Source organism: Phascolarctos cinereus, unplaced genomic scaffold (assembly GCF_003287225.1).
Source record: "Phascolarctos cinereus isolate Bilbo 61053 unplaced genomic scaffold, phaCin_HiC Scaffold_4;HRSCAF=312, whole genome shotgun sequence".
Classification (NCBI taxonomy): Eukaryota; Metazoa; Chordata; class Mammalia; order Diprotodontia; family Phascolarctidae; genus Phascolarctos; species Phascolarctos cinereus.
The window spans coordinates 572,320,064-572,336,390 of record NW_027555847.1 but is presented as its reverse complement, the minus strand read 5'-3'; the positions used below and the strand labels follow the sequence as shown (position 1 = coordinate 572,336,390).

Genomic DNA, 16,327 nt, shown 5'->3' with positions numbered 1-16,327 from the left:
ACAAGGTCAGAATAACAGAAATCACTTTCTCCCCAGGAGATCAGGAAATCTTCACACAGGAAGTATCCCTTGGGAATTCAGAATGATGCATACTACAAAACCTAGTGCTTATTTATCTAAGTTCTTCCATGATTTTTTAGTTTATAGGCTCAGATATAGGGCTAGATGCCACCTCGTCTGATCCCTTCATTTTACAGCTGAAGCAACCAAAGCCCAGAGAGGTTAAGAGATTTGCCTAGGGTCATGCAGTCAATAAGGTGTCTGACAGAGGGTTCAAATCAAGCTCTTTCTGCTACCAAGTCAAAGTGCTGTAGCTACATCCACAGTATTATTGCATCTTACTACTGCAAGAGGCAGTAAGGTGGTAAAGCCTCCAAATTCAAACTAGCCTCAGATACTTACTAGTTGTATGACCTCGGGCTAGTCACTTAACCTCTGCCTCAGTTTCCTCAACCATAAAATGAGGATAATTACAAAACTTATATCCTAGGGTTGTTGTGAAGATCAAACAAAATAACATTTGTAAAGTGCTTAACACAGTGCCAGGCAGATAGTTTTAACAAGTACTTATTCCCTAACACAACTACTATTTGTAAAATCCTGGATTACAGTAGCACTGTCTTGTACCTCTCTTATATCCCTCACAGCACCTGGCACACGAGTGAGCACAGTACAAGTCTTCTTGCCTTCATATTTGTTAGGTAATCAATAAATGGCAGCAAAGGTCCTTCAGGGACAGCACTGTACCAGGCATCATTGACATTTGGGGCACCCCCAAACAGAGGTCCCTATGCACCCTTGGCTCAGCCCTTCCTAGGAGAGGAGAGCATTTGATCATCATTAATTCATCTGACGATTTCGCTCATAACATTCTACTAATTGAAAAAACCAAACATATCCAAAGAGGAGAGCTTCTAAAAAAGATTATCAGGCTGACCTTGTTAAGTAAGTGTTATTCATCCATACTTAAGGATGCTCAAGCAATACAGACCAGATGGAGGCTGGTAGCCTTATCACACTGTTTATTGGACAATGCAAGATGCTAAGACAGTATCTTTTTTGAGAAGTTTATTGTCCTTATCTAGGTGCAAGCTTTAGTCATTGGGAGAGCTTGGGACTGGAGAAATGGTACTTGATTTCCTTTTTAATGCCCACAGGAGATAAAAGTCTTACATATTGAATGACCTACTAAACCAGCCACAATAGATTAAAGGAATCCAATCAATATGGATGGAATAGAATTCTGAGGAACAGGTTGGCATAGCGAAGTAACCCAACCTAGGACAGAAAAAGCAGCCAAGATTTATAGTCATTGGCAGATGTATCAGTTTGTTTTGCTTAACTGGTTTTTGTTGTTGTTGTTGTTACAAGGGACAAGTCATGGGTGTGGGGAGTATCACTGGAGAGTGATGATGATGTAAAAAACCACAAAGCATCAATAAAAACATTTTAAAAAAAGATTTATAGTCAAAATTTGCTACCAAAAATAGGCTTAAGGTACCCTCTAAAACAAAGACATAATAAATAAGGTTCTACATTATGGATCTGGAATGAGAAAATGGAGATCACATCACAGCTTAGTAGATAATGTTCAGTCGTTTTTCAGTCATGTCCAACTCTTAGTGAACTCTTTTGTGCTTTTGATCATAGTTTTCCCTTCTATGTCACAGGGGCTAGGATTGCACTGGCCCCACAATCTGGAAAATCCATGGAAAATTTTTTGGCCCTCCCTTTGTACCAGAGAAGAAATCTAAATTTTTTTCTTTTTCTTTTATGAGATGTTAACGGTACCATGTTGTAAAATTTGGGTTAGTATTTGGTCGTAGGTTCTGTGCCATCTGCTGTCCTTTGCATGTCATCTGCAGCTTCCACAAAATTCCCCAAAAATTTCCATGTAATTTCTCATGCTGACTGACGATATATTGAAACAGCTATGGGGAAAGTCGCAATGTGGAAGGGATAACAGAGCTCTATGCTATTCAACACAGTTGCTGAAAAAGTAGGTGCTTAATAAATGCTTGTTTTTTGAAAACTACATGAGTGTACACAAATTGAACACATTTTCAAAGTTGTGTGCTTAACAGTGTCTATCACCCCAATAAAATTTAAATATATTTATAAATTATATATATTATGTGTTAAAATATATAATTTATATCATAAAATAATTATGTAATTAATTGAAATGTAATTCTATAAATAAATTATAACTAATATGAATTATAAATTTATGTTTATAAATATGATTTGAAATATAAATCATAAAAGCAGCTTTCACCTCACTGATTAACCTCAAAGAGAATAGTGGGACCAGAAGGGGGACATTTAGCTAAGGGACTAGTGGTTATCACTGTGATATGTAGGAATCAGAGAAGCTGCCCTAGTTTATAACTCACATATGTAATCTATTATAGGAAACTAAAAAAAAGATAAATAAGCAACAATTACTTAATTCACAAAAGGATTCTTTGTCTAACAAAAGTAAAGGTTCTTTTGAATCAGAGGTGTCAAGCACTGCCCCAACCAGATTAAAAATGTAATTGAGAAATATTTAACAAAATAAATAAAAAATACAATAAAGCATATGTAATGTTAATATGTGGTTTTCTAAGTCAATATATGGCAAAGCAGGGAACCTTATGTATGATTTAGGGGCCCTATTTGTATTAGAGTTTGACACTACTGCTTTAAACAGTGAGTTCCTCTAAGTGCATTTAAAATCATGTAGCTTGCCAAAATCCCATTTATGAATAACTTTTCAGAGATACATCTACTGTGTAAAGTGTATCTACTGAGGTACAACTGTCTATTCATCATCTAGTCTTCAGGACATGGCTGTCCTCTTCTAGACTACAAGATCATGTCAAACCTAGAACTCATACCATTTACATCTCTGCCCCTGGGTGAAAAACAGAATCTCCATTTCAGGTGGGCTCCCAGATCAGCCATCTCTTCGTTTCCCACCAGTTCCATGCCCCTGATTCTGCACCAGGTACCCTTGCCAAGACTTCTTCCCCTTTCCCTCCCCCTTTTATAGTTTGTATTTATGTGAGTACCAATGAGAGCAGGACTGCCTTTTGCCTTTCTTTTTATATCCCCAGGGCTTAGCACAGTACCTAGAACATAGAGGGGCCTAAAAATATTTGCTGATTGATTAATCACAACTCTGGTCAATCTAAGACCATCCTTGCCCTCAGAGAATGTCAGCGGAGAGGTGGTTGACTACAGGTAGGGAACAGAAGCATTGTTGTCAAGCCTGGCTAATTTGTTCATTTGTTTGCTTACCTATAGTTCTTTTGGTATAAAAGAAGTTTCTAGAGAGAAGGGGGAAAAGGTCAATGGGAAAGGAGTGAAATTTCAAAAAGGGGTCCTGAAATTATTTGTCTCTGATGAAAGGTACAACTTCAGAGAAACCCAGGAAAACTTGTAAGAATTGATAGAGTAAAGAAAACAAAACTAGAACAATTTATACAATGATGTAAAATCAAACAATTTTGAAAGACTTAAGAACTCTGATCAACTCCACAAGCCAACATGACTCTAGAGGGACCAATGATGAAGCCTGCTACCCACCTTTTAACAGATAGGTCAAGTCAGGTAATGGACTCAGGATGAAGAATGAGACATATGTTTTAGGAATTTGTTTTTGCTTATTATGCATATTTGTTACAAGGGTTTGGTTTTGTCCTTTTTTTCCCCTAATGCAGTGGGGTGAAAAGTGGGAGGGGGAAAAGTTTTTGTTTGAAAAGAAAATTTTCAAATATCTTAAAAAACAAAAACAGCAAAAAAAAACCTACTTGGCAAGCAAAGAAGAAAATCCTAAGATTGCCTAAAGAGTTGAAAAATGTTCCCTTTGGACACTTGATAATGAGAATAGGGCATGAAAATTGATTGTGATTCCTTATGTTTCATAAAGGATCCTTTTTTTTTTAAAGCAGTATTCCTTTATTGCCAACAATTGCTGTTTCCTTCAGGGCAAGGGATATGTGTTGCATGTGGGAGGGAAATAAAATTTGGTGGCATCACATTGGCAGTGCCAGGTGAGGGAGGATACAGGTTTCTTTGAGGTACTATGTGAGCATGCATTTGTAGATGATACTGAGGGGTAGGGGGTGGGATGAGGGGGAGGTAGTTCTTTCCCTACCTTGGGCTTGGACTGAATCATCCCCTATCTAGGGAAGTAGCAGCCAGGCTTGTACCTGGAATCTCAGAAGCTCTTGCCTCCTGGCTTCACCAAGAAGTTGGTGGGAATCTCAGCACAGAAGGAGTGGGGAGAGAGGTGACAATCACTTAGAGGGTTGTTAGGGTGAACCAATGCTTCGCCAATGAGATGGGCTCTCTCATCCTAGTCTTTAATGAGGAAGGGCCTTGCTAAGATGGAGAGGACCCCAGTATGGAAGAGAAATCCAGGACAGAAGGGTATAGGGAGGAAGTCCTACCACAAGAGGGCAGGGTCATGGGATGACACGGGCAAAGGCTATTGGCAATTTTTTCCAGGGGTTCTCCACTACTAGCTAATCAAATAACCTCAATGAGATCCTTTTCATAGGGAAACCCCCCTCCTTTCTCTGTCTTAGAAAACATCAGCTGACCATTGATCTTGATCCAGAAGGTTCCAGGGCTCTTGAGATAGAATGCCAGGGTATTTTTTCTTTCAGAATTCTGGCCAACTCCAAGTAGGTGGTCAACAGGCTGGTCATCTCTGGACTGAAATGGTAAGCCAAAAACTTTTCCATACACGTAGCCTGAGTTCTCTTCTCTCAGAGAACAATAGGGACCAACCATCTCTCTCCAGAATCTGAAATAGGGAAGGGGGGAAGAGGGAGGGGAAGCCAAACTCCAAATTCCATTATGTTTATTGGTTTTGTAAGGTCTACACATCACACCTGAGGGGCATGAAGGTCTGAGAACATGTACATTTCCTACAACACAGAGAAAGAAGGATGCCCAACTGGGATCCGAAGGTGTAGACCCCTCTTCACTTTGGCCACTGATTCTCTCATGAATAAACACATAAAGGGGGAGAAAAAAGAAGCATCTTGAAACACAGCCATCTTAAATAGACTTAAGGAGAGTAATATATTTTATTTCATTAAAATAGATTTTAAAACAGACTATGTAAAAGAATTAGGATTCTCAATAATTTACTATTATTTACATTAGCAAATGTTTGTGGTTAGTAGACACTTAGCAATGGAAAGTTTGTTGGGAGAATGTAAGGCAAAGCACCAAGGGGTGCTCCCAGGCTAAGGAAACCACCACTGGAGAGGTAACCAACTCACAAATAGCTTTCTTCCTGTTTCCCATCCTTTCAGATTAAGCATGGTAATTATTTCATTAAATACTTGACGAACAGCAAGTGAGGTCAAACCTCTGACTGCTGGGTGGTAATAAAGACACTCATTACTCCTACATTGAAGAGCTGTTAGCCCAGAACAGATTCTTTTCCTTTTGGCCTGATCTCCCAAAGCCTATCATTAAATCAGTCTGAGCTTATCAAGGGAGAAGCCTGATCCTCAAAGGTCTCCCCTTGTGCTGCAGATGATATTACCCATTGGTGATTATCCTCTAGTTAAAACAATGAGAGCAAGTTTTAGTAGAGCCCACTTGTCCAGATGTGAGCCGAAAACAACAACCACAATACGCATCCTGGTTCCCAGGGAAATCCTGTAGCTACTCATGGCCTGGCTGGCTGACTCACTTTCCCTTCCTGTCTTCAGAACTTGGCAATGGTTCACAATCTCATTCCAAGTATTTTCTAAAGTTGACATGTGAGTCACAGGTATGTGTTGGGGTAGAGGAGAGCAGGGTCAGGAAGGGGATGCCCAGGGCACTTTAAAGAAAGAGGAGAAAGTGGGACACTCCTCTTCAGGAAACAATAGAGTATAGACCTGTCAGAGCTAAATGGAGTTGCTGCCCCTATAGAATGTCTCCCCTGTAGGCACTGGGTGGTTATCCATTGCACCAGGTGTGATGTGTGGGCTTCCCAGGAAATGAAAAAACAGGCTGGTTTTACTGAAAGGAAAAGGAATTTCCATAAGGATGCTTTGACTACAGTCAGTCATATAGGTGGTCCTGAGGCTTCCATGGCTGCTGCAAACTTTGCCATATACCCTTCCCTGATACCAGAATCCACCTGGATGTGAGTTCTCTTCCCCTGTTTCCACTGTATTCCAAAAACTTGTACCTTAGGAAGCGCCTGGAGACCCACTGACAATCTGAGTCATAGAACTGATTTCATTGCAGGCATCATCTCATATCTGGGGTTAGATGACCACCTTTTGGTTTAAGTGGTTGAGGGCTATGGAACAGCAGCATAAGTCAGTAATAAAAGGCCAGAAGGTGGATGAACGGTCTACTGGAAGGTCAGTCCAAAATGTCCGTCTCAAAAGGGACCAGGTGATAGTAAGACAGGTTGGTGACATAGGCTGCTGGGTCTTCACTGTCTTCCAGCTCTGAGGTAAACTCACTACCATTCTCAAACCTGAAACAAAAAACAAAACAAAAAACAACATGAGGGTGAGAACCTATTCATAGGTACCCATGTAACAAGAAGGAAAGGGAGAGGTACAAAGTCAAATGGACAAAATTCAAGGAACTCTATGGAAAGGCACTCATAAGTGATACCTGTTACTTCATTTAGGATCCCTGGACAATAGCCCTTTCAAGAAAATGTGTTCCAGGAAAACAGTTCTAGTCAGTGCCCACATTTATAAAAAGCAACAAGAGCTACTCAAATGTACACCTTGGTGAAATATATCCTTCTAGCCTTAGTAACAGCTCTTAATGCCTCATGACACCAATTCCCCTTCCAACCTAAAAATTGCCTTCTAAAGCCAGAAATAACTAGGAGTATAGTTTTAGATCTGGAAGAGTCTTTGGAGGTCATCCATTTTAACTATCTCATTTTTCATACTTGTAAATAAACTTTGGCCCAGATAGGATATATGGCTTACCCAAAGTCACAGAGGTGGTAAATGCTGAGACCAGGATTTGAACTTAAATTTTCTGCCTCCACATAAAGTATTGTTTCCACCATACTACACTGATCTACAAGCAATCCAGATCTAAAATCTACAACTAATTCCAAGCCTTTTTTTTTTTTAAAAGCTGGCCTGGAGAATAAGTGAAGGTAACAGGTATCAGATATAAGAAGTAGTCCCCATTTCAGACACACTGAAAGAGAGAATTAGGGATCTGATGCTTTACTCCTCCACAAAAATTGCAGTGTCCAAATCTCTTCTTTTGAGTAGACCCTTGATCAAAATTCGAGTAGGTGGGACAAAAGCAATTTATTAGAAGAAGAACGGTGACTATAGCTTTTAAAATGTTTTGAAAGGAAGAAGCAAGACTAAAGAAAATACACTACGGAAGAGAGGAATAACTGGAAATGCCTGGTGAGCTTCATTAGACTTATTGGCAGATGAGATTTGAAAACAGGGCTCACGGATCATGTTGCACAGCAGTAGAAAAGACCCAGCTTCCAACTGATCCGATTGCCACCATAACTCTACAGAAACTCTAGTTTAGGTGGAAAAGATGTATGCCACCATTTCTTGCGCAAACCAGCCTCATAGAGCAGTGGCTCCCAACCTGTGGTCAGAGAGGCCCTAGGAGGGGCAGAGAATTATTGCAAAGGGCCCACAAATCCATATGCAGCCCCAGTGGTCACCTCATATTTTATACAGCTCCAACAAGACAAGAAGCATGGCTCAGTACGGTAACTAAGCAAGCATACCTTCTGTGGACTGAATAGACAATGCCTTATGCATGTATGTTACTATTTTACATGTATACATTTGTTATGATTAATAAAATACTAATTCATTCAAAAGCATGATTGAATTTATAGGTACTTTTTGTCATAAGAAGACTCAGACACTTACCTTAGGCAAGTCACTTAATCTCTGTCCACCTCAGTTTCCTTATTTGTAAAATGGGATACTAAGAATAGCCCCTACCTCCAGAGGTTGTAGTCAGAATAAAATGAGATAATATTTGCAAAGCATTTTCCAAACCTCAAAAGCACTTTCTAAGTGCTAGGGTATTATCATTTGGTGAGGAAAAATTAAATAAACAAAAACCCAGCTTGCTTTTGCCTTTACGAAAACATGCTATGTTCACAGTGGCTTGGAACAAACCTATGAACTTGAAAATGACACGGAGAAAGCATCTGCCAAGGTGCAAAATCTCCTGCTGAATATTTTCCTATTCATGTGCTGCACCTCCCTCATTCCACAGGATGAATTAATCCTGTCTAGGAGTGATAGAGAAGGAAGGAAGGAAGGAAACCCTGGGAAAGTAAGTCAGCATGCTGAGGTCATGGCTTTTACTGCTGAATTCACATGACCTCTGACAGTCATGTCAAATACCTCTGCTCTTGAAACCTGTTTGAGGAGGCGAGAATGACCTACTCAGTTTTTGTCCTGAGGTTCAGGGTTTGGAGTCTCTTTCAGCCAACTGTGGCAAAGAGAAGGACAATCGGTGCTGCTTTTCTGTTTTTTCACAGGCTCATATGCAGACACAGCAGATACAGTACCTTTCCAACAGAACACAATCATTTCATGTTGGGTTATTGTTAGTTAAAGTCTCAGGCACCCACTGTCTTTATGCTGTGACACCACAGAAACAACACCATCAGAAATAAGCTCGATCTCATGTCCTCGCAATGTGCCTACTATCATCTGATTCATGGGCACAAGGCCGGGTGGTTAAACCTTAGTGGAGTTGAGGACAAACTTTAATGTAGAGAGACAGCCTGAGGGGCAAAACCTCCAATAAATCAAAACATCATCTCTCTCCATCCCCACTCTTCACCTCTGACTGGCAACTTGTCTGAAATTAATAAACAGACTCGTTCCCCAAGGTCAGAAAAGCAGTTCTTCCCTGGATTCCATATATCAGAGAAATGCTTCTGCTGAAAGGGCAGGCAGGAGTTTATGGACAATATTCCTTTTAAATGCTCACTTGAATTACTAATACTCAGACTCGGGGGGGGGGGGGGACCATTCAGAAAAGAGTCATAAAGGCTGGCTTTCTACTTCACTCTCCCCAAGAGGTCTTCTGTACTTTTTTAAATAAAAATTTTATTGGTATATTTTGTTTTTCACATAGCTTAAATTTCCCTCTGAATCTCTCATGCTCTCCTCCCTTCCCAAAGAACCATCCCAGATATCAAAGACTTTTTAAAATTAAAAATAAAGAGAAAAAATTAGCAAAATTATCAATATATTGAAAAATTCTGACAACATATGCAGCATTTGACACCTATTCCCATCCCCAAACACACACATACCTCTGCAAAACAGTGGGGCAAAGTATCTCCTAATCTTTGGGGTCAGACTTATTCTTTATAATTTTGCAACATTCAGTTTCAATTGCTTTGTGCTCAGTGTTCTTTGTCATCATCATTGTGCATATTGTTTAATTGGCTCAGCATACTTGCTTTGTATCGGTTCATGTAAGTCTTTTCATGCTTTTTCAAAATCGTCATTTCTTGTGACAATCATATTCCATCATGTTCATATACCACAATCGAGTTGACCATTCCCTTATCAATAGGCATCTACTTTTGTCTACATAATTCTTTGCCATGATAAAAAAAAATGCTGCTATAAATATCTGGCACATATGGGGTGGCTGTATTTTTAACATCCAGTGTTTCCCTCAAACAAAACAAAGACCAGATCTATCATGTAAAGCCTTTGCCTTCTCTTTCTGTTTCTGCAAGGTTCCTAAGTCCCTGAATTCACACAATCTCTGACAGTCATGTCAAATATCTCTGCTTTCAACTTGTTGAGAAAGAAGCCTAGTAAGTTTAAGGTTTGGGTGGACAGAGTAATTTTGGTGCTCAAATCATTGATGAGAAAGAACCTGTCTGATAACAGTAAGGACCCTCAAGTGTACAGAGAACACTGCAGGGTCAGTGTTCAAATACTATTACAGTTTCTAGGAACCCTTAGTAATTAAGGATAGAAGCAGGTCACCAAGATGGTGAAAGGACTCCAAAACATGCCAGTGGATCAACTGTAGGCTTCCTAGCTTGGAGAAGAGAAGAATTGGTTGGGGTTTAGGAGTGGGAGAAGTGGGAAAAATGCTAGGATATGATCTCTGTCTTCATATGTTGGAAGGGCTTATACTACTTTTTGGTCCCAAAGGAAAGACGAGGACTAATGAGCAGGAGCTTAAGGAAGGCAGATTTTGGCTTAATAGAAGGAAAATTTTCCTAATGATAAGAGCTCTATGCACAAGTGCAAAGGGTTGTCTCAGAGGGTGATGAGTTCCCTGTCCTGAGGGTTTATAAAAGCAAAAACCAAATTACTACTTATTAAGGTTTCATGCTCTAGATAGGAATTGGACCACACAGGCTCTGAGATCCCTCCCAGTGTTAATACTCTGTAAAGTGTCTAAAGAGTTTTGGTCTTCCTCATCCTCCAGTGTAGTGCATGAACTCAAATTTCCTTGTGGACAATGAAAAAGCCATCCTTCAATATTACTGTGCTGTAAGACACAACAAGCAAAGAAACACAGAGAATCAAGAAAAGACTTACCCAAACTGATGCAAAATGAAGCAAGCAGGGCCAGGAAAAAGATAAATGTATTGACTAAAAACAAAATAAAGAACCACCCCCAAAAAAATGAATGATGCAAAATTATAAAGAACAAGCTTATTCCCAAAGAAGAAATATGAGGTATCTCTCAGTTTACACCTTTCCTTTGCAGAGGTGGAATCTATAGACATGAAACATTGTATGTAACACAGATTTTTTTTCAATGTGCTGATTGGTTTTAGTGGCTTTTTTCTTTTACTTTTCTTTAAGATAGAAATCAGGGACAAATCTAGATGATGTAAAAACAAAAGATATCAATAAAAACATATTCCAAAAAAAGAAAAATCCATCCTTATAAGCTTCTTTAGAGCATGAACTATGTATTTTTTTAATTCACCCATTAATTCAACAAACAAAATGAATATTAAACACCTACTATGATCAAACCATGTTTCTAGATGTTGGAGGAGGCACAGAGCTTAGTTAGGAAATAGTTCTTATTTATTATTATTATTACAATCTTGAGATTATAATTTAGTAGGATAAGAAGATGTAAACACAAATAGCTTCATATATATTATTACATGACAACATGAATTAAAGAAGTATGTCACAAAAGGGATATTGTTTGACAACAGGGGATCTTGGAGAAGGGCATAATGATGATAACGACAACGACGATGATAACTAGCATTTTTATGACACTTTAAAGTTTGCAAAGTACTTTATAAATATTATCTCATTTGATCCTCAAAACAACCCTGAAAGGTAAATAATAGTATCCCTCTTTTGCAGATGAGGAAATTAGGGCAGGCAGAGGTTAAGTGACTTGGCCAGGGTCACACAACTTATGAGTATGAGTCTAGATTTGAACTCAGGTCTCCCTGACTCTAGGCTCAGCACTCTAACCATTGCACCACTGTGGGTAGGGTTTTAAATGATGGGTAGGGATTTAGCAGAAGGGAGAGAGCATTCCAGGCCCATGGAAGAGCACACACTGCTCTGCTGTTACTTATTTTTTTTTATCTATCCCTAGCACTATGATGCCCATGTCTGAGACCTCATAAATATTTGTTGAACTGAATCACCGTAAAGTTAATCAAGGATTACACTGCTTTTTCTATACAACCAAAATTCAAAACAAAATACTTACAAATGTTCCGTTGAATCCACATCCAAGTGATTGTCTTTTCCGTTTGGTATACTGTGGTCAATAACTATTGTCTCAGTATTTGCTAAACAAAATCCATTGGACCTCATGATTTCTGAAAAGAACGACAACAGGGTTAATGACACAGAATTCAATGCAGGATTTTTGCCTCATGGCTGAAATCAAAGCCAAGGAGATGAATTCAATAAGGAAAAGAGTTGGGGGTGCTGAATTGGTTTACAGCTTGATTCTATTAACTATTAGATTCAGTTTTCTCCTTGAAGCCCAAGAAGGCATTAGCAAGATGTAGATGCCCCTCAACCTGCCAGCTTCCCCTTTCACCTAATCCAAAGGTTTTTAACTTTTGTGTGTGTGTCACAGACCTTGCTTTAAGTCTGGTAAAGCCTATGAATCCCTTCTCAGATAAATGAACAAAACAAAATACATAGGATCACAAAGAAAACCAACTATACTGAAATATAGGCAGTTAGGTGGTACAATATCAGGGCCAGACCTCAAGTCAAGAAGATTCATCTTCTTGTGTTCAAATCTGGCTTCAAGACACTAGCTGTGTAACCCTGGGCAAATCATTTACCTGTTTGCCTCAGTTTCCTCATTTGTAAAATGAGCTGGAGAAGGAAATGGCAAACCACTTAGTATCTCTACCAAGAAAAACCCCAAATGGGGACACAAAGAGTCAAACATGACTGAAAAACAACTGAACACGGTAGTTATAAAAATATTAAAAAAAAAAAAAAGCTCACAGACCCTCCCCTGTAAGATGTATAGTCCTAGTCTCATGATGAGAAAGATCAGAACTTTGTCCCACCATGGAGGGAAGGGTCAGAAGACAGGAAGATTGACATAGGCATACCTCAAAGCATGCATACCATTTGGAAAACCACTGAGAAAAATAGCTACATAGACTATTTTATAGAAGCATTCCCTCCTGAGTTACCCCTGCCTATCCTGCTACCTTCTATGTAAACTGAGAGATACCTCATCCCTCTCATGGAAAAACCATGCTAAAATAACCAGCTCTTCCCACTATCAGGTAAGGACTGAGCTCAAGTGTTAGCAAACAGTGTTGTCTTATTTGCCTCCATGTTTTAGCTTGCAAAAGCAACCCCCTAAAGTTTGGTGTTGTAGTCTTTCTAAAAGAGAGGTGGCTTAGTGTGGTACAATGGAAATCTCAATGGACCTGAATGTCAGAAGACAGTTTTTAACCCTGGCTCTGCTTGCAACTGGCTGTGTTCTCTGAGCTATAGCTTCCTCATGTGCACAATGACAGAACTGGACAATATAATTTCTAGTCTTCTCTGGGCTTAGAATTTTTTTTTCTAATTCTATGTCATCTATCCATCTAAGGGACAAATGTAGCCTCTTGTGTCACGATATACTTTCTCACATCTGGCTCGGCCAAATTTATCTTTTCTAAGAGAAGATATTTTCCATCACTTCCCCTGCAAGGTCACACCACAATCTAACAATAGATCTGATGGACATTAATAGCTCGCTCTCCTCCTTGGTGTTTATACACATGATTCAATTATCTGTAAACCTTGGCATATTCCCTAATCCCTAATTGTCCTCTAGCTGAGGCCACCTGTTTCCTCATAAATAATTTTTTTTCTATTGCCAATCTTAAAAGGAACATTTACGCTACAAAATAACCTCCAAATTCCTGGCATATTCTCAACAACTCTACACTGGTGAACTCTCACTTCCTTGTTCAAGATCGGAAGCATGGCAGCATACAGCTTAAAATAGCCTTTGATATCGTGTTGGCACCCCATGGGGCAAATGAGAACCTAGTTAGCTGTCCATAATCACACTGAGCCTCTAACAGCTCTTACATTTCAAAAGTTTTTTTTTCCTTCTGCCTTTCCAAGATTTGTTTTATTTCCCACTACCTGTCAGCCTGGGTTTTTATAGTCTAAATCAGCTTATGATTTTTTTCTTTTGGTCAAGCAAGAAACTATTAGTTAAGACCTTGCTAGGTGACCTTGCTGTGGTGCTAAATTCTGGGGATACAAAAGAAAGGCAAAAACAGTTCCTGCCCTCAGGGAGTTCACAATCTAACAGGGGAGACAATATGTGAACAACTATGTACATTTATGTGTGTGTACATATATATATGTATATATATATATATGGTACATATATAATATTATTATATATTATATGTAATATACATATATATATACATATACACACATATAGTGTAAATGGAAGGTAATCTCATAAAGAAGGCACTAAAGAAGGGGTAAGGGATGAGAGACAGGAAAAACCTCTTGTAGAAGGTATGACTGGAGCCAAGGCTTGAAGGAAGCCTGGGAAGCTAAGAGGTGGAGGTGAGGAAGGGAAACATTCTAGGTATGGAGGACAACCAAGGCAAGGGTATGGATCCAGGAGATGGGGTGCTGTGTCTGAGGAACGTCAAGAAGGTCAATATCACTAGATCACAGAGTACATGGAGGAGAATGAAGGGTGAGATGACCATAGAGGTAAGAATGGATCAGGTTGCCCAAAGGGCTATAAAACTGTACACCTTTTGATCTAGCAATACAACTACTGCGTCTATATCCAAAGAGATTTTTAAAAAGAGAAAAAACACCTATTTGTACAAAAATATTTATAGTGGCTCTTTTTGTGGCGTCAAAGAATTGGAAATTAAGGGAATGCCCATCAATTGAGGAATAGCTGAACAAGATGTGGTATATGATTATGATGGAATAGTATTGTGATGTAAGAAATGATGAGCAAGCTGATTTTAGAAAAACCTCGAAAGACTTACATGAACTGATGCAAAGTGAAGTGAAAAGAATGAGGAAGACATTGTACACAGTAACAGCAATACGGATACAATAACAGCAATGATGACCAACTGTGAACAATCCAAGACAATTCCAAAGGATTCATGATGAAAAATGCCATCCACATCCAGAGAAAGAACTGATGGAGTCTGAATGCAAATTGAAGCATTCTGTCTTTCACTTTATTTTTTTCATGCTTTTTTTTTTAATGGGAGGGGTGTCCTGTGTCTTCTTTCACAACGTGACTAATATGGAAATATGTTTTGCATGATTGTACATGAATAACCTATATCAAACTGCTTGCTGTTTCAGGGAAGAAAAGGGGAGAGAGGTAGAAAATCTGAAACTCAAAATTTTTTTTAAAAAATGAATGTCAAAAATTGTCTTTACATGTAATTGGGAAAAACAAAATATTATTTTAAAATAAAAAAAGAACTTAAAAAAAAAATGAACCAATTCAGGGGTAGGGAACCTGTGACCTGGAGGCCACATGGGGCCTACTAGGTCCTTGAGTGCAGCCTTTTGACTGAGTCCAAGTTTTACAGAACAAATCCTTTTTATTAAGGGGATTTATTCTGTGAAGTTTGGATTCAAAGGACTGCACTTGAGGACCTAGAGGGCCACATGTGGCCTCAAAGCTTCAGGTTCCTCCCCCTTCACCTTGGACCAAGTTGAAAGGGCTTTAGAGGCAAAACAGAGGGTTTCATAATTGATTCTTTTTATTTAATATATTTTATTACAATTTCTATTTCTATTCTAATTCATAATATATTACTTGTTTATATAATTTGATACATTATAATTTGTTACATGTTATTTTGTATATTTATCATTTTATACTTAAGCTTTTTTATTTAATTCTAGGTTATCTGTGGCCATGTCAAGAGAACAAATGAGATTGTGATCCAGTTTTGATTCAGCAAGCATCCTGTAAGCACCTACTATGTGCCAGGCACTATGCTACACACAGGGGAGACAAGTTCCGGTGATGCCCTCATCTGGATGACACAGGCAGGCCCCTCACTTGATCTCACTGCCCAGGCATTCTCTTTTATGACTGTCTGGTGCAGCTACAGGTCTCGTTTCACAAGTCTCTGGCCAGGAAGCAGCCCTGACACCCTATACTCCCACAAAGCTTACTGCTTCCCCCGTCCCCCTCCTTCTCATCCTTCCCGTTGCCAGAAACAACACGTCCTGTATTTGGAGCTGGAGTTCTTCATGTCATGTGAAAGGGCACAGGAGGTAAACTGAAACTTGAGGGTTTTTTTTTTAATCTCAGGGGTCAATTCTACTTCTAGGTGTAAAAAAGGAACTAGTATGTGGTTCTCCAGGGCCAAACTCCACAGTTTCAAGGTTTCTTGCCCCCTCCCTTGAACCTGGTTCTATGACAATGACTAAATCTTACCCTAATGACTTAGATTCACTTACTGGCCAAAAAAAGATATATGGTCACAGTTAAAAACAACAAACTTCTTTCCCATTTTGATAAACTCATACTCTTCACAACTATCATGCTGTAGATTGACATTTTCTCCCTTTACCAGGAGATTTTTAAAAAATTGACAAATAACTAAGACCATCACTACAAAAATGTTCATGAGTAAATATCCGAAAAGGTTTTTCTTAAAAGGTTTCTAGAAAAATAGAATCCTTCCCACAAATAAATCTAGTTTTGGAAATAAATTTTCTAAATCTTACCTCTAAAAATGAAAATATTATGTGCACAAAAATGACACTAAATAATTCCCAATGCTAGGCTGGAACCTCAAATTAAAACAAAACGACTGCCTAGCTGTGTGACCCTGGGAAAG

The 16,327-nt window shown here is 39.0% G+C and overlaps 1 protein-coding gene across 1 annotated transcript in view; it reads right to left on the bottom strand.

Annotated features, from left to right (window-relative positions):
• Positions 1-5,065: 5,065 nt before the first annotated feature.
• The window catches only part of PXDC1 (PX domain containing 1), a 53,359-nt gene continuing 42,097 nt past the window's right edge, over positions 5,066-16,327 (bottom strand). The window contains exons 4-5 of the mRNA XM_020973807.2: positions 11,704-11,815; positions 5,066-6,484 (exon numbers count right to left, since the gene is read on the bottom strand). Coding sequence (XP_020829466.1) covers positions 6,367-6,484; positions 11,704-11,815 — 230 coding nt within the window. The 3' untranslated portion in view covers positions 5,066-6,366. The remainder of the gene's footprint in view (positions 6,485-11,703; positions 11,816-16,327) is intronic.